A 25,796-nucleotide genomic window follows, 5' to 3' on the forward strand; every position below is an offset into this window, starting at 1 on the left:
TGACCCTCCTGGATCAATGGAAGAATGGTCCGAATAGTTTCCATCTTGAAGGATGGAACTCTGAGAAACTTGTTTAGACTTTTGAGGTCTAAAATAGGTCGGAACGTTCCCTCTTTTTTGGGAACTACAAAGAGATTTTAATAAAACCCTTGTCCCTGTATGGGAACGGGACATATTACTCCCATGGAAGAGAGGTCTCCTACACAACGTAAGAATTCTTTATCAATCTATACATTGGTAGCTTCGTATTTGTCCCTTTAAGGAATTTATTACCAATTTTAATTTAATTATATTTTATCTGGTTATCTGATATATAGTTCCAATTACATAATGTTATAATATTGGTAGCCTTAAACATTGGCTATATTTTGGACACATATAATAATGTCCCTTTAAGAAGTACCAAACCCTTATATATTTGTAACTCCCCCCCCCTCCCCCTAGAATTAGATATTAGGTTTCTTGTTCTCAGCCATATACCCCCATATATTTTATGATGGTTATTTGTTGCCGGTCACGGCTGTATACACATTACACCCTCCTTATATGAGATTACCCTTACTTATGTTAGCTCATCTTATCACACTCACTGCATGCAGAACTCACACGCATGTAGTCACATCACGGATATTAGCCTCTTCACCATTATGGTCATAGTTAATATTATTTCACAGCACTATAAAAAATCATCTCTTTCTTATATCTATATACCCTTAAGGTACTATTAATCACCCTTCATCATAATCTGATCAAATTCTTTTATATGCACATATCACGAGACGTTATTAACCTTTATTACCTATCACCGTTATGTTATTTATTAGTATTACTTTATATGCGATTTTCCCATGTACTATGATGTTAGGAATGGACATAGTGTGTTCCGCTCCCCTCATCATTCATTTGATCACTGACAGGCCCCATAAATAGATTGACCGCCAATCCCCACTTCTGTCCGTCCACATTCACGCCCCCATTACACGGGTGTACGTCACATTGTCCATTCCCTTTGCTTTCCTCCATCTACTTGATTGGCTCTCCGATTCCACTAGCCACCCTGATTGGCCCACTCATACACACCCCTGCATTGCAATCCATACACCCCCTGGTTAATATTTACGCTACCTGTTCAGACGCTGTGTTAAGTCGCTGTGTTAATTTCACTGATCTCTCTAAACAGCGTGAGTAATGTGGTCTACAATCCTTAGTTATTACATCATTAGGTAATTCTAAATTTGGCCTGACCGGTCTAGAAGCTTTGGGCGTGATTTTAACCACACACCCCCTCTCGGTCATCAAACCTGTTTCGAGACCGACACAGGAGGGTTACTATGGAAACATGAAGCGTCTATTACAGTCGCTCTCCAAACTAATAAATATTTCAACTATTATTTCTTCATATTTCCCAAACTAGTAAAGGAGTAATATATGTAACTACTTTATCAATAATAAAAAATATTGGTATTTTGAAAATTACATGTTACAAAAAGTGGTTACTAAACAAAAGGCTGTTGCTATGAACAGTTCATACCACTATTAGACCATGCCAGGGTTACAAATGATAACACACTAGAATTACTTTATGTCTCTAAGAAGATACCACATTTTGTTGTCTTTTGAAAATGATTGCTTATATAGCATACTACAATAGGTTCTGCAGATTTTTAGAGAATTTTATACAGTTTCAATTAAAACAATGTTATAAATAAAAACTGCTTTACATTATGTGTATAATGGTATACCCCAATTAGGGTGTGGATTTTGTTCCAATTGTTGATTGGTTCTTGTTTATTTTAAATATGGCAGTTGAGAGTATGTTTGTATAGCCTGATGAAACAGTGTTGAACACTGAGAAACGCGTTGCTGTTGTTTTTAATTTGGATTAAATTTTATTTAACTTTTTAACTCTCTACCTGCTGCATCATTTTGGCTTAGGCCAATTATATTGTATTATCATCCATTTGGATCTTTTGGGATCTTCTGGGTGTGAGCTATTTTGGACACTGATTTGCTCCCATTACACCATTTTGGATTTCCCTGGACTCTCCCTGGTGAGACGAGGAATCCCATCTGACGACACACTTCGAAAGAGGTCTACCGGACGACGTGTGGTTCCGGACTGCGAATACTGCACATTGGTGCCTCATACTGTGTGAGTAGGATTCTTGTGATCCAATTGTTGCTTTTATTTACTTTTATGATCTGCACCATGTGGCGCCCTCTATCCTTTCCTTCCTAAATTCTTTATCTGGTCTGCAGATAATCGAGAAAGACGACACCTTCCTCTGGGGGAAGAGTTTCTGAACTCCAACTGATATCCCTGAGACACAATTTCTAGTGTCCAGGGATCCTTAACATCTCTTATCCAAGCCTGGACGAAGAGAGAGAGTCTGCCCCCCACTAGATCCGGTCCCGGATCGGGGGCCGACCCTTCATGCTGACTTGGAAACAGCAATAGGCTTCTTGGATTGTTTACCCTTGTTCCAAGACTGGTTGGGTCTCCAAGTAGACTTGGTTTGTGAATAGTTCCCTTCCTGTTTAGAGGAAGAGGAAGGGGGAACTCCCTTGAAATTACAAAAGGAACGAAAATTACTCTGTCGACCTCTCTGTTTGGACTTTTTATCCTGAGGGAGGAGATGACCCTTGCCTCCCGTGATGTCGGAAATGATTTCCTTCAAGTCAGGCCCGAACAAGGTCTTGTAAGGAATAGCCAAAAGCTTAGACTTGGATGACACATCCGCAGACCAAGACCTGCGTGCTAAGATGGCAAAGCCCTAACTCTTAGCCACCAATAATAGTAATCTGCAGAGAAGCATCCGTAATAAACAGGTTAGCTAACTTAAGAGCTTTAATCCTATCCTGTATCTCTTCCAAAGGAGTCTCAGTCTTAAGAGACTCTTCCAGAGCATCAAACCAATAAGCAGCTGCACTGGTGACTGTAACAATGCAAGCCGCTGGTTGCAATAGGAATACCTGGTGAACGTAAATCTTCTTAAGGAGACCCTCCAACTTCTTATCCATAGGGACTTTGAAAGCACAACTATCCTCGATGGGAATAGTAGTCCTTTTGGCCAGGGTAGAGATAGCTCCCTCCACTTTAGGGACTGTCTGCCAAGAATCCCTAATAGCGTCGGCTACACGATACATCTTTTTAAAAACGGGAGAAGGACATAAAGGAATGACAGGTCTCTCCCACTCATTTGCAATAATCTCTGAAGTCCTTTTTGGAACTGGAAAGACATCTGAGTAAGACGGAACTTCCAAGTATCTGTCCAATTTACTCAATTTCTCTGGAGGAACCACTATTGAGTCACAATCATCCAGAGTAACCAATACCTCCCTCAGTAATAAGCGGACGTGTTCAAGCTTAAACCTGAAAGAAACCACTTCAGAATCAGTCAGGGGCAAAGCACTTCCTGAGTCAGAAAGTTCACCTTCAGATAGAACTTCCGTACCCTCCAACTCAGAACCCCGGGAGGGTAATTCCGCAATCGCCATACTAGTATTAGAGGCTGCTTTAACCACATAATTGTCCCTTCATGTACGCTTACCGTGCGATATGGGAAGGGTAGATAACACATCAGAAAGAGTAGAGGACATCACTGCAGCTATGTCCTTTAATGTAAAAGCAGCAGAAACTGGCAAAATACATGGTCCCGCTTGAACGGGCGTTAGGGGCTGTGACGCTTGGGGAGAAAGTTGCGGAATACTCTGCATCTCATCCGTAGACTCTTAAGAAGCATCCGCCTTAGGCAAAGATTTGTAAAAAAAAATGTGGTCTCTATAGTGTAAAGCCCTCTCAATGCAGGAAGGGCAAAAAGGAACAGTAGGTTCCACAGTGGCATCCAAACACATGGAACATGTTACAGTCTGAATATCATCTGAATCCATGATAACAGAAAAGCAAGCAAAAAATTGGTCTTGTCCCTTTAAATTATATAGTTTCACAATTTATGGCCAAAATGTACAGTGCATAACAGTACAAACAAATATTTGCAGTATATAAGATCCTGACAAAATATTGTGTCTTTAAAAAATGAACCGTCTAACAATCTGTTACTTTTTTTAGTGCAAATCAGCTAGACGATTTTTAACATATAATCAGCATCTCGCCTCAACAGCTCTGCTGAGGCGCCTACCTGCCCCCATGGTCCGCCGACCACTCTCAGGCACAAGTCCGGATCGATCCTACAACGCCCAAGACCGCCTGGTTAGCTCGCAACCATGAGGTCGTGGCGTCACTAGCAATAGCTCCTACAGACAGTAGGGGCTTTCCGGAAGTGAATGTACGCTGCGCGGCTATTTTCCGAGCCCCAGCGCGCCAAAAGAAGCCCCGCCCTTCATGGGCGTCACCTAAGCCATCCGAGAAGGAGCGCCGTAACCCTGCATAGCAGTGCATAACAGTACAAACAAATGTCATTCTTGTACGCTTGCCGTAACAGACATGTGTTTGTCGCCACTCGAAAGTCTGGCAAAGTGCCACAAAAAACACACAGCTATGAATCGGAGTCTCCGGTAACACATACCCAGCGTCTGTCCAAAGTACACATTAGGTAGTGACCTTTAGGGAGCCCTCACAGTAACAGTCCATTATATAAAATCCAGACATGTGAAAATAATAAACTATAGTGTTTGTTGACATGCCACATGACAACCCCACACTCTTAACCAGGAAAGCCCTTCCCAGAGAGCCTATGTTTTCCCCAACAGATAAAAGTACAGCCATTTCTGAGATAGCAAGTGGCCCAGAAAAATAAAGACTGCACTTACCTCTATGCTGAGCGACAGCATGACACGTCTCACAGGATCAAGAGGTCTTCTCCCTCCTGTAGTTCTGTGGACACAGAAAGGGCCTTAGTTAATATCTGCTAAGACCATCAACACCAAAAGGTCAGCACTAATAAGGGAGGCGCAGTGAGGGTTAAGTCCCACCAGTTCCCATTGCTTTAAAGCCACCTGTAGCTCTACTCTAGAGGCTGACAAGGAATACGGCTACATCCTATAGTAAAATAGCACTCACTGGTACCATTTTAAAAATAATAAACTCTTGATTGAAGAATCTAAACTAAACCTCACTTTACCTCTTCCTATCACTAACACAGGCAAAGAGAATGACTGGGGTGGGAGGGAAGGGAGGAGCTATATATACAGCTCTGCTGTGGTGCTCTTTGCCTCCTCCTGCTGACCAGGAGGCGATATTCCACAAGTAAGGGTGAAATCCGTGGACTCATCGTATCTTTTAAAAGAAAAGAATGAAGTCAATTTAAATACTTTAAGGTCTTGGAAGCTGCGAGTATAAAAACAAATCTGTTACAGTGAGGGTTAGTTTGCAACTGGATCTTTATCATTTCTGTGACATTTTATGGAGAGTTTGAGTGTGAATTACAGCAACGGACGATCATTTCTGTTTCTCATTCTATATAGGTTTTAAGAATAAAAAATGTAAATGAAAAATGAAATAATTTACTGATAATAATACCAATAATTTATCTCATACTAAGCTGAGGATGCAATGGAAACTTTTTTACAAGCTACACAAACGCAAGTCAATTCATTTTCCAGCAATGCCTAAAAATAAATATGGGGAGAAAACAAAATCCAAAATGACTATTTTAAAATATATTTTATCAATGAGTAACAGGAAACAGCATCACAATATTTATAGTTATACAAACTACAAAATGTAGGATAGCACAAATTACTGAATACAAAATGCTGGTGTTTTGACATTTCTTTCTGGGTGAGTGAGTGGATGTGGGTGTGTAGAATATATACATAAAATAAACAGCCTTTGTGATATCTGATGAAATAAAACTTGGGGTATTAGGTAATGTTTCCAAAAGAAAAGAAAAAAAGATATCTAACTTTTAAAGAGGCGTTCATTACCGACTGTAACAGTACCAATACATAAGCCGCCCTTTAATCTCCCAACACAACAGATTATTTATTGTTGCAGAATTTGCAGGTAATCTTACATCACCGCTCTCACTGTGCAGCTACAGTTTTAAAAAAACATATGCATTTATAATTAAAAGGGACATTGTACGGTTATTTCTTCTGTCCTGCAACATGTTGCTAATTATCCATTGCACTTGTTAGAGTATTATTACATTGTTTACAAAGATTTCCTTCATCATTTATACTGAACGTATGAATAGTGCAGTATTACCTGTAGAAAACTATGTAAACAAGATGTAACATCATAAATCAACCCACCTCAGCTTAAAACCAGCCCATTTAAAAGGGTGTTTCTGCAGCCCCTTGGAATACAATTAACTCTTATCAGCTACTTGCCTTTGAAAGGACAGAACACACTTTGTAATTACAATGATCTGCCTGAATCATGAAAGTTTATTTTTTACTTTACAGTCCCTTTAAAATTAAACATTTTCATATAAAGCAAAATTCACTTAGGCTATCAGCTACCTTACTGCCAAGGGGTCTGAATTCCAACCATTAAGAGGGACATGGAATCTGTGTGTTCTGTAAGCTAGCACGGCTATTGGTTTAGAGGTGAAAACGTCACCTCATTGAGAAAAGAGCGCTGTGCTGTGGGCTGAGTTTAGCAAGGAGGCAGCAGCACAGAAGTTTATTTGCCTTTTTTTATAAACTAATCACGGAAAGTCCTGTTTATTTTTAGTGATGGTAAATCCTAGAGTTTTTCAACTGCTCAGATTTCCATCACTTTAAAGAGTAATCCTAGGTGAGCTCAGGAGCGTGCACTTATCTTTAGCCATCTGGCAGCAGTGTTTGCAACAGTGTTTATAGCAATGTTATACATTATGGCAGCAATATTTGTAACAGAGGGCTAAAGATGTTTGTATGCTTCAAACTTCTATCAGCCTACTTAGGTTTATTCTTCAATAAAGGATTCCAGGAAAACAATTTAAGTAATTTGGATAGTTGCTAAAAATTCCATGTTCTAATCATGAATGTTTAATGTTGACTTTACTGTCCCTTTAACTCCAACAAAAGGGGTTAAACGCATGGTTAAGTCCTGCTCGGTAATCAGGTCTTTAAGTTTCTGAGCAGGTCACTGCCAGTAAGCCAATCAGAAGCAGATATAGTACCATCCTACCAATCAGTGTCTTCAAGTTCCTGAGCAGTAACCCAGTCTAGTCTTTCCCCTAACACAAAATGCTATGGGGTCTTACCTTATTTCCAGAATGGAAGTTCTAATTTAAAAATGCTTAGTTTTACTGAAGGGAAAATCTAGCAATAAAATTACTTTAAATATTAGTGACCAAATAGCCCCTTTTTCAATTATTATAAATAATGGGGGCCCACCCGGATGTTTTTACTGATTACCTGGCTAAAATTTAAGCCAATATAAAGCTAAAATTGGCTAAAAACATTTTTCAGTGTTGGTTGCACAAAATCTCATTAAATAAATTTATATTAAATTTATGCAATTAATTTGTGCTTTGAATAGCTTAGGTGATATTTATAATAACCTGGCTGGCAAAAGTTTCTGTGGAGAACACTGCGTGTGTGTATGTACGTTTTATATATTTATTTATTTTACACAAAATGTATTTGCCTTGTGGTAATTCACAAAAAAAATTATCTCGAGTCCTTTTTTTCTAAGCAGTCCAACTTCGAGCTTAATTTATTTTATTTAATCAATGTCCCTTTAATACAAATAAATATAAAATGAACAACATGTAAGCTGTGGTAAACATTTAAATACTACATAATATAAATGGTGATTAGTTCTATGTTTTTTTATAAACAAAAAAGAAAAAGACAAACAAATGTGCAACTCTACACACAGGAATATGCAGAGCAATACTGGATTTCTAGATAGCGCATCTATTGCTCTAGGTTACCTCCTCCAATTCTTGCCGCTAAAATTCAGAGGTTAAAAGTAAAACACAATCAAGAAAAGTTAATCTTTAAGAGTAAAATATAAAACCAGAAAACTAAACTAAAAAAAGTTCATGTTAAAAGAATCGAACAAGATTATGGAGAAATCCCACAATATCACAATAAAGCAAAAGGGTGAATTAAGCACTTTGGCCAATTTTTTTGTCACTCTGCATATGACAGTAAAATGAGTTGCTGAAGAAAACTGCTCACAGAGCACTTACTCTGGTGAGGAAACATTTTTTAGGTAAAATATCTTCCTTTTTTACAAAGAGATGTTCATGTGATATTTTCTAATCAGCCTTTTACACTTTCAAGCGATGTAGTATATAGGTAACTTCCCTTTAAACATGTAAAATGTATAGTGCATGAAACTTTGAGGCCTGTGAAAATAGTAATATTGCAAAATTCAACTAAATTAGTCTAGGCAATATGGCATAATTTCAGTGGTCAACTCATCTATTCCTAAATACTTTTAAAAATGACATTCAATGAAACACAATTTCTTTTTTTTTTAAAAAAACAATGTTTCACACTTTACATTATTTAGGACATATAAACACTTAGGCTGTCTATGGCACTGTGCAATAATCTGTGGTAGTGATTTTGACTGGTGTACCAGAAGGAGCAACATGGATATAAACAGAAATACATAAATGATGGGCAGTAAAACATCTTACATTCAGAGTAAGACAGACAAGATTCTATTTTTCAGGAATTATTTTTTAAATTTAGAAGAAAAAAAAATAAATATGGTAAATAATACAAATTGACAATATTTAATTGAACCCTCTTCTGTCTTGTCTGTTATTTAAATACAGAGGAACATTTCTAAATACAAATTATTTAGTTAAAGTGAAGGTAAAGTTTTACACTATTCGACACAACCTAGAATCTATCCATTTGACCCTAATCTAGTCGCTAAGTTTTTTATTTTATTACTTTTATATTTGTCATTAAAAATTATAGTTAAAAATCCCTACCGCTTCACTCAAGACTCCTCCCAAACACTACTTCCGTCTTCTTAATCTTTTTTACATCTTCAGCGGTCCCATCCGCACTCTGCATCTGTAAAATGCGCGTTCACGCTTCAGCCTCCACATGCGCATGCGCCAATCACCATTCACGATTTCCAAATGCTCACATGCTAACTTGCATAGCAATATAGTATTGAATGAATATTACTCTATTCATTCATTACTATTTGATATAAGACAGACAGCAGCTGAATAGATTGCTATTTAACGGATTCCTTACTTGAAAGTAATACGCATGCGCAAAACGGTAATGCGCATGGTAAGCAATGTGTTAATAAATTTAATACCGCATGCCCAGATGAGTAGAGGGGCGGATGACGCTGAGGGACGGCCGCCTAACGGCCGAAATGTCAATTGTTCATAAAAAAACCGTGATCAAGAGCGGATAAAAATAATAATATATGGGTTGAATTAGAGGACGTAAAGAAAATACTTTCTAAAGGTAATAACTTGATATATACTATACCATATATAAAATGATGAATTAAACTTATATTGATTTTTCAGCCATAATGCTATGCTTGATAGACATAGAGGTAACTTTACCTTCACTTTAATTACATTATCTAATTATATAGAATCGTCTCTGTTACATACGGTTGCACTGTAGAAAGATCAGTATATTATAATGACTATCATTAGTCTTCAAAATCTACAAGTACAGTTTACTCACTTTGCGCAGCTCCCTCTGTTCTGCATTGAAGAAGAAACATTGAGAATTCTGTGAAGGAAACAAAGTGATCGTAAATCCCCAAGAAAAAAAAAATCTTAACAAAATGAAAAAAAAAAAAAAGAACAAAATGAAAACAATATTACTTTTTATATAAAGTGAAACAAAAATAAGATCATTACATACAGTAGATTTGGATAAACAACAAATGCATAATAGAAAGACAATGCAATAACACTAAGGGGCCTATTTATTAATGTGCGAGCGGACATGATCCGATATTGCGGATCATGTCCGCTGCAAATCTATGAATGCCGACAGCATACGCTCTCTGCATTTATCATTGTACCAGCAGTTCTTGTGAACTGCTGGTGCAATGCCGCCCCCTGCAGACTCAAGGCCAAATCAGCCGCTAGCAGGAGGTGTCAATCAACCCGATCATATTTGATCGGGTTGATTTCTGGCGATGTCTATCCGCCACCTCAGAGCAGGCGTACAGGTTATGGAGCAGCGGTCTTTAGACGGGGCATAAAGCTCCGTATGGAGCTTGATAAATATGCCCCTAACTCTGAATTTCAAATCAGTATGGATTTTTTCTGACAAATGTCAGTTATTTCCATTTTCCCTACTCCCTGTATCATGTGATAACATTAGCCAATCACAAACACACATATGTATATATTGTGAACTTTTCCACATGCTCATAAGGAACTGGTGCCTCAGAAAGTGTGCATATAAGACAACTGTGCACATTTTATTAATGGAAGCTTCAGTTTTTATGTGGTGATAAAAGCTGAGAAATGCAGCAACCACATAATAAGCTTTTAAAATACTAATAATAAATGCTATTGAGATGCAACATATTTGTTTATGAGCTGTCTCTAGTTTATCTGTACCATTTTTTATTTTCTAACTGTAAGCTATGTGTAAAATGAACATGCATTTAAGTACATTAAAAAACTTTTTTTAAAATGTTTAAAACTGTAAACAAATCCCCCAGAGTATCCCCCAGATAATGCTTATGTCAATAATATTTGGTATATTTTAATATAAAGCGATTACATGATTTATTAAGGGAGTGTATATATATAGAAATGGAAAATGAGAATATCCAGCCGTGAGTGCAGTGTTAAAAATTCTCTCTTTATTTGGTCCTTAAAAGCAATAACACTCTGCAAACGACATATCAAAATAATATAGTAAAAATAAATAAAAATAAAAATTTACACCAGAATTTGTATTATTTTAAAAGATAGATAATCCCTTTATTACCCATTCCCTAGTTGTTCCCCCTTATTTCAGTTCTTTTGACAGACTTGCATTTTAGCCAATCAGTGCTGACTCCTAGGTAACTCCATGTGCATGAGCACAATGTTATCTATATGATACGCATGAAGCAACATCCTCTAGTGGTGAAAAAAGGAAATTTATGCTTACCTGATAAATTTAGTTCTTCAACAATATGACAAGTCCACGGATTTCATCGTTACTTGTGGGATTTATCCTTCTGCTAACAGGAAGTGGCAAAGAGCACCACAGCAGAGCTGTATATATAGCTCCAAAAGGTGCAGAGGTGACTGAAGTTTATAAAAAATATAATATAATCTAAACCTGTCTTAAAAATGACAGGGAGGGCCGTGGACTCGTCATATTGTAGAAGAAATAAATTTATCAGGTAAGCATAAATTTCCTTTTCTTCTACAAGATATGACGAGACCACGGATTTTATCCTTACTTGTGGGATACAATACCAAAGCAACAGGACACTGATGAAAGTGAGGGACAAGACAGGAACCTAAACGGAAGGCACCACTGCTTGAAGAACCTTTCTCCCAAAACCAGCCTCAGAAGAAGCAAAAGTATAAAATTTGGAAAATTTGGAAAAAGTATGAAGAGACGACAAAGTCGCAGCCTTGCAAATCTGTTCAACAGAAGCATCATTTTTAAATGCCCATGAGGAAGCAACAGCCCTAGTAGAATGAGCCGTAATTCTTTCAGGAGGCTGCTGTCCAGCAGTCTCATACGCCAGACGGATGATACTCTTCAGCCAAACAGAAAGAGAGGTAGCCATAGCTTTCTGACCCCTACGCTTTCCAGAAAAAACAATGAATAATGAAGAAGATTGACGGAAATCCTTAGTCACCTGCAAGTAAAACTTCAGGGCACGGACCACGTCCAGGATATGCAACATACGCTCCTTCTTAGAAGAAGGGTTAGGACATAATGAAGGAACAACAATTTCCTGATTAATATTATTATTAGAAACAACATTAGGAAGGAAACCAGGTTTGGTACGTAAAACCACCTTATCAGAATGGAAGATAAGATAAGGCGAATCACATTGTAATGCTGAAAGCTCAGAAACTCTATGAAATAGCGACCAAAAACAAAACTTTCCAAGATAACAACTTAATATCTATGGAATGCATGGGTTCAAACGGAACCCCTTGAAGAACATTAAGAACAAAATTTAAATTCCATGGTGGAGCAATTGGTCTAAACACAGGCTTAATTCTGGTTAGAGCCTGACAAAAAGACTGAACGTCTGGAATATCTGCCAAACGTTTGTGTAACAATATTGACAAAGCAGAAATTTGTCCCTTTAAGGAACTCGCTGATAACCCTTTCTCCAATCCTTCTGGAAGAAAAGACAGAATCCTGGGAATCCTAACTTTACTCCATGAGTAGCCCTTGGATTCACACCAAAAAAGATATTTACGCCATATCTTATGATAGATCTTTCTAGTGAAAGGCTTACGTGCCTGAATCAAAGTATCGATGACCGAATCAGAGAATCCCCGCTTAGATAAAATCAAGCGTTCAATCTCCAAGCAGTCAGCTGCAGAGAAATTAGATTTGGATGTTGGAAAGGACCTTGAATGAGAAGATCCTGTCTCACTGGAAGTTTCCACGGAGGCAGAGAGGACATGTCCATTAGATCTGCATACTAAGTCCTGCGTGGCCACGCAGGCGCGATTAGAATTACTGAAGCTCTCTCCTGTTTGATCCGAGCAATCACCCGGGGAAGGAGAGGAAACGGTGGAAACACATAAGCTAGGCTGAATGACCAAGGCACTGCCAAGGCATCAATAAGTTCGGCCCGAGGATCCCTCGACCTGGATCCGTATCTTGGGAGCTTGGCATTCTGTCGAGACGCCATCAGATCGAATTCCGGTCTGCCCCATCGGAGAATCAGTGAGGCAAAGACCTCCGAATGGAGTTCCCACTCCCCCGGATGAAATGCCTGTCGGCTTAAAAAGTCCGCTTCCCAGTTGTCCACTCCTGGGATGTAGGTTGCTGACAGAGAACAAGAGTGGGCCTCCGCCCATTTAATTATCTTGGATACTTCTGTCATTGCTAAGGAACTCCTTGTTCCTCCCTGATGACTGATGTAAGCCACAGTCGTGATGTTGTCCGACTGGAATCTTATGAATTTGGCCAAAGCCAACTGAGGCCACGCCTGAAGCGCATTGAATATTGCTCTCAATTCCAGAATATTGATTGGAAGTAGAGACTCCACCTGAGTCCATACACCCTGAGACTTCAGGGAATTCCCGACTGCACCCCAGCCTAGTATTAGGCCTGTCAAAAATAATCGTTTTGACGATGCATCGCGATGCGGCACGAAACGATTCTGCATCGATGCGCTGAGACGCGATAATCGATTAACGTTACCCACGTGACCAGCCTCCAGGAAAAGTAAAAGAAAGTGCGCGAAAGTGCGCGGTACATCGTTTTGACGTCACTGACGTCACGTCACCCAATAAAGCAACATGGGCGCTCCATGGGCGGTCTCTTGAAGTGCCGAAGTTACGCAGTAGGAGCAAAGCAGCAAAGCAGGAGTGTGTTGCCTGAGATTGATGATGGTACACGGCAGTATACTACAGCTACACGGCGGGCTCATTTTTATTTTGTGGGAGACAGAGGAGGAGACCTATGGTGAGAATTAGACCAACTAACTGTTTGTTTAGTTAATAGTTACCAAAACGTTGTACATTTTTGCCAATGCCATGCCTGCCTATTGCCTCAACTGCCTACTACTTGCCATAGGTAAACTAATTATTAACTTACTTAAAGAGCAAATCAATAAGGGGTACACAATCACATTTATTACACAATAAGGGGTAACAATTAAATACTTGCCTTATTTACTTAACGTAGTATGCTGAGCTGACTGAGGCTCAGGCTGCTGCATAATAATTAATTGCTGCATTATTGAATAATATTGCATAATTTGCATATATAAAAAATGTATGATAAATAAATATAGTATACTATTGTCTAATAATGTCTCTATTAGTCTAATCTGTATCTATTATCTACATGTTTTTCACATGGATGGATGGCCTGGTCTGAAGTTCTAATATTTTAATAATATATTAATTCAAGAAAGTGCATGCAATTTTAAACAACTTTCCCTATTATATAATTTGCTTATCCTTTGTTGAAATGCATAGCCTGAGCCTCCTCCTTGTGCACAAAGTATTATATACTAAGTAATGTGTGTGCTGTGCAAGTGCAATGCATTGCTAATATGTCATCAACAAACGATATCTGAGAAGTATGAAGCAAATTAAATAATAGAAGTTAGTTATGATGTTTATTTAAAATTGTATTCTCTATCTGAATCATGAAAGTAAATGTTTGGGTTTTTGCACCTTTAAGTGTGTAATATATTACAGTAACTTACAGTGTCAGTGAGTGAGTGATGTCCCCTGCAATTATCACAATGCAATTTGTTTTAAAATTTATGTTCGCAAAATGTATGGCATTGGCAAAGTAGTTGAAGTTACTAGTACTTTTTGATTTTACATTTGCGGCTTGAGATTTTGACAACTGGAACTTAGTGTATTTTCTTTTTTTTTTAACACTGACAGAGTTTGACGTTGACAACAACATCATCCGTCACATATGTCATGCTAAAATGACAGAGGGAGACAAAAAAGATAGAGAGATAAAAAATGCACCTAGCATTTTAAAAGCAAGCATCTGGGCACATTTTGGATTTTATGAACATACTGGAAAGCACGAATTGGACAAGACACACGCGGTTTGTAAAGCCTGTCACACAAAAATTAAATACCTAGGGAATACTACTAACTTGAGAAATCACGTTAGACGTTTTCACTCTGAGATGCTAACACCTGCCGCTGCCGCCAGTGCCACTGCCAAGGAAATAACAAGACTAGCTGAAGCTCATCAGCCAAGAATTGATGCAATGCTGTCAACTTTGCCACCCAACTCTGAAAAAGGGAAGAGAATAACCAAAGCTGTGGCAACTTTCATAGCGAAGGACCTACGGCCTTACTCTGTTGTGGAAAACCTTGGGTTTCGCAACCTGTTGAAGACACTAGAGCCACGTTATAAGATCCCGTCACGCAATCACTTAACAGAAAACGTTATACCTGCACTCTACCAAGAAACAAAAGCTCAGGTAATTGCATCAATGAGCCAAGCCAGTCGAGTCGCACTAACGTGTGATTCATGGACTTCAGTCACGACGGAGTCTTATGTAACAGTAACTGCACATTACATTAGCAAGGACTGGAAGATCTTGTCGCATGTGCTGCAAACGAGAGCAGTTTATGAGTCTCACACGGGTTCTCATCTGGCGGAGCTACTGTCTCGTGTCGTGGAAGAATGGCAGCTGTCCGATAAATCTGTAGTGCTTGTGACCGACAATGCTTCGAATATGATTGTTGCTGCTCAAGTTGGAAAATTCCCTCATGTAAAATGCTTCGCCCATACACTGAATCTCGCATCCCAGCGGGCGCTGAAAGTGGCCACGCTCTCCAGGCTTTTAGGCAGAGTGCGACGAATATCAACATTTTTTCACCGCAGCACTACAGCAAACCACTGTCTGAAAGAAAAACAGAAATGTCTTGGCCTGAAGAATCATAAGCTGATAACTGATGTGACAACAAGGTGGAACAGCTCATATGACATGGTCGAGAGGTTCCTAGAACAGCAACCTGCAATCTGTGCCACATTGTTGTCTCCAGAAGTCAGAAAAAGTGAGTCAGATCTCTGCACTCTCAACGAAACAGATGTGTCAAATGCAGAGGATGCTGTGAGTGCATTAAAGCCAATGAAAGATGCAACCACACTGATGTCAGAAGAGCGCAATCCAACTGTTTCTCTCATTGCCCCTCTAAATGCACAACTGCTCCAGAACATGACAGACACCATGGGAGACACACCCATGATCCATGAGATCAAGAATGCCATCAAAACAGATCTCCTGAAGAGGTACAGCAGTGAGGCAGAGAAGAAGATACTTTATACAGCCTCTGCCCTGGATCCTCGTTTTAAGGGACTGCCTTTTATTCTCACAGAGGAGGAGAGATTGGAGATATACAGAGGAGTGACTGAGGAGGCTGCATCCTTGGAGGTAATTTTAATTGCATCATGTTTCTTGAAAAATTTATAAATTGAAAACAAACATAAAACATACCATCATCCATACAAAATAGGCTTAGCTATCACTGCAGTAGCTTGATTAGTAGCTAGTTTAATGAGTACAAGGTTTATTATATAAGTCAGTTTGAAAACGCCACAGTCAGTCAACTTTCCTCCTCCTCCGTCCACTCCCGAGTCCTTCCTAATAGATGTGAGCTGTTGCATGCATTTATTTATGCACTACTGTCTCTCTGAGCACACACATAGCATTAGCTGGCTGGCTGCTCGAGGTAATAATGAATGCTATTTTTTCTATTCTTTTGTTCAAACACAGATTGAGTGTACTAGTACAGTTACATCTAGGAGGACAAACGTGGATGAAGTGCCACTGCCTGAGGGAAAAGAAACTCTGGAAGAAGAATCAGCCATCGAGGAGGATAACCCTTCTCCTCCCAAAAGAAAGTCCACATCGCTTCTCATGACTTTGCTGGGACAGTCTTTCACTGACACTGAAGGTACAATAGAACCCAAGACCCCCTATGCCAAGGCTGAAGAGGAAATAGAGAAATATTGTAAAGCCCCATCTCTGCCTCTCACTGAAGACCCTTTGAAATGGTGGCATGTACATGAGGTCATATTTCCCCTCCTCTCTCATTTGTCAAAGCGATACTTGTGTATCCCAGGTACAAGCGTGTCTGCAGAGCGTGTTTTCTCCACTGCAGGAGATGTGGTAACGGCAAAAAGAAGCACCCTCAAACCAGAGCATGTGGATCAACTAGTGTTTTTACAGAAAAACCTACATATTCCATAATTCTGAGTAGTGATTCAGGTTTATAATATTAATATTGAATGTTTTTTGGCACATCCAGAAGAAAGTGCTGTGTGCCCCACTGCCCAGTGCAGACTACTGTTAAGTTATTTTATATTTGTTACTGTTATATAGCTTATAGCTTTTTGAAAAATGAAGCTTAAAACCTTGAGTAAATCTTTGTTGGATCACAAAATATACTAGTACACTACACGACACGACCGACCACGTCACTCACTGTCACAGTCACACACAAACAATACAAAAGAAACAACACACAACTGCAGTTGCACACACCTCATGTGTGCGTGTCAGTCAGTGTCACCCTTCACCATGATTCACTCTTTTTATGATGTGTGTTTTTTTTGGTATTGTTTGACTGTGTGCGACTGTGACTGTGTGTGTGTTGTGTAACAATATATTTGTGATCCCATAAAGATAATCAAAGTTAGTAAATCTAGTAGTTCAATGCTACTTGTTGTATAATGTCTATTACTACTTCTAGTGTTACTGTGATGTTTGCCAAATTTGCCAATCAGGAAGTGCTCTGTTTTGTAGATGTTGTGCTATTGTTTACAGCACACCCCTGTATTGTTTGCAATGCAGTGAGTGCATAGTGCACACTGCATAAGGGATTATTAATATTATTCATTCACACTAAAAATTGTCTATTTTAAATAGACCCTTTAAGAAAGATATCATATGTTTTTGTTTATGATCCCAATCCCAAATGCCATCCCACCCACTCTCAGGCAGATCTGTAGGGGTTAACCGAATATAACCAACCAGTTAACAATAACAATGTGTGTACTGCAGTGTCTAACTGTCTCTTTATGAGTGTGTGAGTGTGTCTGTGAGTGAGTGAGTGCCAGTTTGAAAAGTTTGTATGTATCTCATTCTCTATGAGTGTGTGTGAGATGAGTGTATTAACTGCCTTTGAATGTTTTTGTTTGTATGTGATTGTGTGTCTGTCCCAGTGTCTAAGTGTCTATGAGTGTGAGTGTGACTGTGGCTGACTGGGTGGCTGTGGTGCCTTTGAATGTTTTTGTTTGTGTGTGTGTCCCACTGTCTCTCTAGTGTCTGAGTGTCTAGTGAGTGTGACTGTCTAACTGTCTATGAGTGCACTATGCAGAGAGTGAGACTGAAGCCAAACCACTATAGGGGAAGGAAAAGCCTTGAGTAAACTTTGAGTAAATCTTGATTGGATCACAAATATAATGTACACTACAGACAGTACAGCACACACAGCACACAGTGCCACACACAACAGCACAATACAAAAATAAAGCACACACACCTCAGGTGAGTGGCGTGCCACCCTTTCTTCACCATGATTTACTCCTTGATGTCTGTGTCCTTTTTTATGTATTGTTTGTTTGTGTGTGACTGCTGTGTACTGTTCAGTGACAGACTCAGTCACTGTTCAGTTGTGTGTAGTACTGCTTTAACAGTAACTAATAACTAACTAATTATATTTGTGATCCCATAAAGATAATATAATCATCAAGAAGAAACTGTAGTTATAGTAGTTCAGTTCAATGCTACTTGTTTTAAATGTCTCTCTCTCTAGTACTATTGTAAGTCTGTAACTGTGTGTAAACTAATTGTATATGTCACAATCACATGTGTGTTGTGTGCACACTCTGTGCTGTGTGTTGTGTTCCAGATTCTTCACGTGATGTTTGTTTGCCACAAATTGACAGTCATGAAGGCACAGTGGACTGCACCTGTAATTTTGTACCTATAAGGGATTTATGTTTTGTTTTCTGAGGACAATTTTCACACAAATAAGGTATTATGGTGGTAACTTAAGCTTAACCTATCTATTTTGGTTTTAATTTAATGTCTATTATTATATTATTATTACTAAGTAAGTAAAGAAATTAAATTAAAACCAACATAGATAGGTTAGACATTTATTTGTTGTTCATGTTTCTTTACAAGTGTATAGTGTACTACTTACTATATATAATATATACATTTAAATATTTTCTTTTACTGAAGAAGTACACTGTGAGCACTGCACTTTTTACACTACGTACTCTGTAACTACAGTTTGATGCCATAATATTGTTTCCAAACCAATACAACAATTGCCATTTAGTATTTACTGTTCTATAAACTGTTGTTGTCTGCTGTGTTCAGACTTTGCCACAGGAAGAGTGTCCTTTTTTGAGCTAATAAAATAAAAAAAGAGTTTATTTCAATACTTTGACTTCTTGAATTTTTTTTTCTGAAAAATTTAAAAATTGGGCAGAAATAGTGCAGTAATCGTGATGCATCGCGATGCATCGTAGAATCGAATCGTATCGAATCGTTACGATGATAATCGTAATCGAATCGAATCGTGAGACAGGTGAAGATGCGCAGCTCTACCTAGTATACTGGTGTCCGTTGTCACTATCACCCATGAGGGTCTGCGGAAACACGTCCCTTGGGACAGATGATCCGGCAACAACCACCAAAGAAGAGAGTTTCTGGTCTCTTGGTCCAGATTTATCGGAGGAGATAAATTTGCATAGTCCCCATTCCACTGTCCGAGCATGCACAGTTGCAGTGGTCTGAGATGAAACCGAGCAAATGGAATGATGTCCATTGCCGCCACCATTAATCCAATTACCTCCATGCACTGAGCCACTGATGGCCGAGGATTGGACTGAAGGGCACGGCATGTATTTAGAATCTTTGACTATTTGACCTCCGTCAGAAAAATCTTCATAGCTACAGAATCTATCAGAGTTCCCAAGAAGGGAACCTTTGTCTGTGGAAGTAGTGAACTCTTTTCTAGATTCACCTTCCATCCGTGAGTTCTCAGAAATCATAACACTGTGTCTGTATGAGATTTTGTTAGCTGATAAGACGACGCCTGGATCAGAATATCGTCCAGATAAGGCACCACTGCTATACCCCGCGGTCTGAGGACCGCCAGAAGAGACGCTAGAACCTTCGTGAAGAATCTGGGTGCTGTGGCCAGCCCGAAGGGAAGAGCCACAAACTGAAAATGTTTGTCCAGGAAGGCAAACCTTAGGTACTGATGATGGTCCTTGTGGATAGGAATATGAAGGTATGCGTCCTTCAAGTCCACGGTAGTCATATATTGACCCTCCTGGATCATTGGTAAAATTGTTCTATTGGTCTCCATCTTGAAAGATGGGACTCTGAGAAACTTGTTTAGACTTTTGAGGTCTAAAAAGGGGTCTGAATGTTCCCTCTTTTTTGGGAACCACGAAAAGATTTGAGTAAAACCCCTGCCCTTGTTCTAGACTTGGGACAGGACGAATTACTCCCATAGTAGAGAGGTCTTTTACACAACATAAGAACGCCTCTCTTTTTATCTGGTCTACAGACAATCGTGAAAGAAGAAATCTCCCTCTTGGGAGAAATTTTTTTAATTCCAGTTGATACCTGTGGGTCACTATTTCCATTGCCCAGGGGTCCTGAACATCTCTTGCCCAAGCCTGGGCAAAGAAAGAATGTCTGCCCCCTACTAGATCCGGTCCCGAATCGGGGGCCACCCCTTCATGCCGTCTTGGTAGCAGCAGCGGGCTTCTTGGGTTGTTTACCCTTCTTCCAATTCTGGTTGGGTCTCCAGATGGACTTAGTCTGGCCAAAATTCCCTTCCTGCTTGGCGGAAGACGAGGAAGAAGAGGGGACTCCTTTAAAGTGCCGAAAGGAACGAAAATTATTTTGTTTACCCCTCAGTTTAGTAGCTCTATCTTGAGGTAGGAGATGACCCTTACCTCCCGTAATGTCAGAAATTATTTCCTTCAAGTCAGGCTTGAATAGGGTTTTCCCCTTGAAAGGAATTGCCAAAAGCTTTGACTTGGATGACACATCAGCCGACCAAGATTTTAACCATAACGCTCTACGCGCTAAAATAGCAAATCCAGCATTCTTAGCTGCCAATTTAGCAATCTGAAAGGCGGCATCTGTAATAAAAGAATTAGCCAGCTTAAGAGCCTTAATTCTATCTAATATATCCTCTAAGGGAGTCTCAGTCTTAAGAGACTCCTCTAAAGCATCAAACCAGAAGGCTGCCGCAGTGGTAACTGGGACAATGCAGACCGTTGGTTGTAAGAGGAAACGCTGATGAATAAACAATTTGTTTAGAAGAACCTCCAATTTTTTATCCATAGGGTCTTTAAAAGCATAACTGTCTTCAATAGGAATAGTTGTACTCTTCCCCAGGGTAGATATAGCTCCCTCCACCTTAGGGACTGTTTGCCATGAGTCCCGAACAGTGTCAGATATGGGATACATCTTTTTTAAATTAGGAGAGGGCGAGAACGGAATACCCGGTCTGTCCCATTCCCTCTTAATAATCTCCGAGATTCTCTTAGGAACCGGAAAAACATCAGTGTAGGCAGGTACTTCTAAGTATTTGTCCATCTTACACAATTTCTCTGGTGGCACCACAATAGGGTCACAGTCATCCAGAGTCGCTAAAACCTCCCGAAGTAACAGGCGGAGGTGTTCAAGCTTAAATTAAAAGTACATGGTGTCCGAGTCTGTTTGAGGTACCGCACTTCCCGAATCGGAAAGTTCCCCCTCAGACAAAAGTTCCCTGACCCCCAAATCAGAGCCCTGTGAGGGTACATCGGAAATAGCTAATAAGGCATTAGAGGACTCAGTATTCGCATTGACTTCTGTCCTACTGCGTTTACCCTGTAATACTGGCAACTTAGATAAAACCTCTGTAAGGGTAGTTGACATAACTGCAGCCATATCCTGAAGAGTAAAAGAATTAGACGCGGTTGAAGAACCAGGCGTCGCTTGGGTTGGCGTTAAAGGTTGTGACGCTTGGGGAGAAGTTAGCGGTATACCCTGATTCTCCTCAGACTGAGAATCATCCTTAGACATATTTTCTTTACAAAAACATAATTTATGCTTACCTGATAAATTTATTTCTCTTGTAGTGTATCCAGTCCACGGATCATCCATTACTTGTGGGATATTCTCCTTCCCAACAGGAAGTTGCAAGAGGATCACCCACAGCAGAGCTGCTATATAGCTCCTCCCCTCACTGCCATATCCAGTCATTCGACAGAAACAAGACGAGAAAGGAGAAACCATAGGGTGCAGTGGTGACTGTAGTTTAATTAAAATTTAGACCTGCCTTAAAAGGACAGGGCGGGCCGTGGACTGGATACACTACAAGAGAAATAAATTTATCAGGTAAGCATAAATTATGTTTTCTCTTGTTAAGTGTATCCAGTCCACGGATCATCCATTACTTGTGGGATACCAATACCAAAGCTAAAGTACACGGATGATGGGAGGGACAAGGCAGGAACTTAAACGGAAGGAACCACTGCCTGTAGAACCTTTCTCCCAAAAACAGCCTCCGAAGAAGCAAAAGTGTCAAATTTGTAAAATTTTGAAAAGGTGTGAAGCGAAGACCAAGTCGCAGCCTTGCAAATCTGTTCAACAGAGGCCTCATTTTTAAAGGCCCAGGTGGAAGCCACAGCTCTAGTAGAATGAGCTGTAATCCTTTCAGGGGCTGCTGTCCAGCAGTCTCATAGGCTAAGCGTATTATGCTCCGAAGCCAAAAGGAGAGAGAGGTTGTCGAAGCTTATTGACCTCTCCTCTGTCCAGAGTAAACGACAAACAGGGCAGATGTTTGACGAAAATCTTTAGTAGCCTGTAAGTAAAACTTCAAGGCACGGACTACGTCCAGATTATGCAAAAGACGTTCCTTCTTTGAAGAAGGATTAGGACACAATGATGGAACAACAATCTCTTGATTGATATTCCTGTTAGAAACCACCTTAGGTAAAAACCCAGGTTTGGTACGCAGAACTACCTTGTCTGAATGAAAAATCAGATAAGGAGAATCACAATGTAAGGCAGATAACTCAGAGACTCTTCGAGCCGAGGAAATAGCCATCAAAAACAGAACTTTCCAAGATAAAAGTTTAATATCAATGGAATGAAGGGGTTCAAACGGAACTCCCTGAAGAACTTTAAGAACCAAGTTTAAGCTCCACGGAGGAGCAACAGTTTTAAACACAGGCTTAATCCTAACCAAAGCCTGACAAAATGCCTGGACGTCTGGAACTTCTGCCAGACGCTTGTGCAAAAGAATAGACAGAGCAGAGATCTGTCCTTTTAAAGAACTAGCTGATAAGCCTTTGTCCAAACCCTCTTGGAGAAAGGACAATATCCTAGGAATCCTAACCTTACTCCATGAGTAACTCTTGGATTCACACCAATAAAGATATTTACGCCATAACTTATGGTAGATTTTCCTGGTGACAGGCTTCCGAGCCTGTATTAAGGTATCAATGACTGACTCGGAGAAGCCACGCCTTGATAGGATCAAGTGTTCAATCTCCATGCAGTCAGTCTCAGAGAAATTAGATTTGGATGATTGAAAGGACCTTGTATTAGAAGGTCCTGCCTCAGAGGCAGAGTCCATGGTGGAAGAGATGACATGTCCACTAGGTCTGCATACCAGGTCCTGCGTGGCCACGCAGGCGCTATCAGAATCACCGATGCTCTCTCCTGTTTGATTTTGGCAATCAGTCGAGGGAGCAGAGGAAACGGTGGAAACACATAGGCCAGGTTGAAGAACCAAGGAGCTGCTAGAGCATCTATCAGCGTTGCTCCCGGGTCCCTGGACCTGGATCCGTAACAAGGAAGCTTGGCGTTCTGGCGAGACGCCATGAGATCCAGTTCTGGTTTGCCCCAACGATGGACCAGTTGAGCAAACACCTCCGGATGGAGTTCCCACTCCCCCGGAAAAAAGTATGACTACTTAGAAAATCCGCCTCCCAGTTCTTTACGCCTGGGATGTGGATCGCTGACAGGTGGCAAGAGTGGGACTGTGCCCAGCGAATTATCTTTGAGACTTCTAACATCGCTAGGGAACTCCTGGTTCCCCCTTGATGGTTGATGTAAGCCACAGTCGTGATGTTGTCCGACTGAAATCTGATGAACCTCAGTGTTGCTAACTGAGGCCAAGCTAGAAGAGCATTGAATATTGCTCTTAACTCCAGAATATTTATTGGGAGGAGTTTCTCCTCCTGAGTCCACGATCCCTGAGCCTTCAGGGAGTTCCAGACTGCGCCACCAACCTAGAAGGCTGGCATCTGTTGTTACAATCGTCCAATCTGGCCTGCTAAAGGTCATACCCTTGGACAGATGGACCCGAGAAAGCCACCAGAGAAGAGAATCTCTGGTCTCTTGATCCAGATTTAGTAGAGGGGACAAATCTGAGTAATCCCCATTCCACTGACTTAGCATGCATAATTGCAGCGGTCTGAGATGCAGGCGCGCAAATGGCACTATGTCCATTGCCGCTACCATTAAGCCGATTACTTCCATGCACTGAGCCACTGACGGGCGTGGAATGGAATGAAGGACACAGCAAGCATTTAGAAGTTTTGATAACCTGGACTCCGTGAGGTAAATTTTCATCTCTACAGAATCTATAAGAGTCCCTAGGAAGGAGACTCTTGTGAGTGGTGATAGAGAACTCTTTTCCACGTTCACTTTCCACCCATGCGACCTCAGAAATGCCAGAACTATCTCTGTATGAGACTTGGCAATTTGAAAGCTTGACGCCTGTATCAGGATGTCGTCTAGATACAGAGCCACCGCTATGCCTCGCGGTCTTAGAACCGCCAGAAGTGAGCCCAGAACCTTTGTAAAAATTCTCGGGGCAGTGGTCAACCCGAAGGGAAGAGCTACAAATTGGTAATGCCTGTCTAGAAAGGCAAACCTTAGGAACCGATGATGATCTTTGTGAATCGGTATGTGAAGGTAGGCATCCTTTAAGTCCACTGTGGTCATGTACTGACCCTCTTGGATCATGGGTAGGATGATCTGAATAGTTTCCATTTTGAATGATGGAACTGTGAGGAATTTGTTTAAGATCTTTAGATCCAAGATTGGTCTGAAGGTTCCCTCTTTCTTGGGAACCACAAACAGATTTGAATAAAATCCCTGTCCTTGTTCCGTCCGCGGAACTGGATGGATCACTCCCATTACTAGGAGGTCTTGCACACAGCTTAGGAATGCCTCTTTCTTTATCTGGTTTGATGATAACCTTGAAAGATGAAATCTCCCTTGTGGAGGAGAAGCTTTGAAGTCCAGAAGATATCCCTGAGATATGATCTCCAACGCCCAGGGATCCTGAACATCTCTTGCCCACGCCTGGGCGAAAAGAGAAAGTCTGCCCCCCACTAGATCCGTTTCCAGATAGGGGGCCGTTCCTTCATGCTGTCTTGGGGGCAGCAGCAGGCTTTCTGGCCTGCTTGCCCTTGTTCCAGGACTGGTTAGGTTTCCAGGCCTGTCTGGAATGAGCAACAGTTCCCTCTTGTTTTGAAGCGGAGGAAGTTGATGCTGCTCCTGCCTTGAAATTTCGAAAGGCACGAAAATTAGACTGTTTGGCCTTTGATTTGGCCCTGTCCTGAGGAAGGGTATGACCCTTGCCTCCAGTAATGTCAGCAATAATTTCCTTCAAGCCAGGCCCGAATAAGGTCTGCCCCTTGAAAGGAATGTTGAGTCATTTAGACTTTGAAGTCACGTCAGCTGACCAGGATTTAAGCCATAGCGCCCTACGCGCCTGGATGGCGAATCCGGAATTCTTAGCCGTTAGTTTAGTCAAATGAGCAATGGCATCAGAAACAAATGAGTTAGCTAGCTTAAGCGTTCTAAGCTTGTCAATAATTTCATTCAATGGAGCTGTCTGGATGGCCTCTTCCAGGGCCTCAAACCAGAATGCCGCCGCAGCAGTGACAGGCGCAATGCATGCAAGGGGCTGTAAAATAAAACCTTGTTGAATAAACATTTTCTTAAGGTAACCCTCCAATTTTTTATCCATTGGATATGAAAAAGCACAACTGTCCTCAACCGGGATAGTGGTACGCTTTGCTAAAGTAGAAACTGCTCCCTCCACCTCCACCCTCCACCGTCAGCCATAAGTCCCGTGGGGAAAAGGGCACACCGGGTCTATCCCACTCCTTGCTAATAATTTCTGTAAGCCTTTTAGGTATAGGAAAAACGTCAGTAC

The 25,796-nt window shown here is 40.5% G+C and overlaps 1 protein-coding gene across 1 annotated transcript in view; it reads right to left on the minus strand.

Moving 5' to 3' along the window:
• RIC8A (RIC8 guanine nucleotide exchange factor A) overlaps positions 1–25,796 on the minus strand; it is a 172,838-nt gene that overhangs the window by 88,024 nt on the left and 59,018 nt on the right. The window contains exon 2 of the mRNA XM_053690844.1: positions 9,577–9,624. Within this exon, the coding sequence (XP_053546819.1) occupies positions 9,577–9,624 (48 nt within the window). The remainder of the gene's footprint in view (positions 1–9,576; positions 9,625–25,796) is intronic.

This window comes from Bombina bombina, chromosome 8 (assembly GCF_027579735.1).
Source record: "Bombina bombina isolate aBomBom1 chromosome 8, aBomBom1.pri, whole genome shotgun sequence".
Taxonomy (NCBI): domain Eukaryota; kingdom Metazoa; phylum Chordata; class Amphibia; order Anura; family Bombinatoridae; genus Bombina; species Bombina bombina.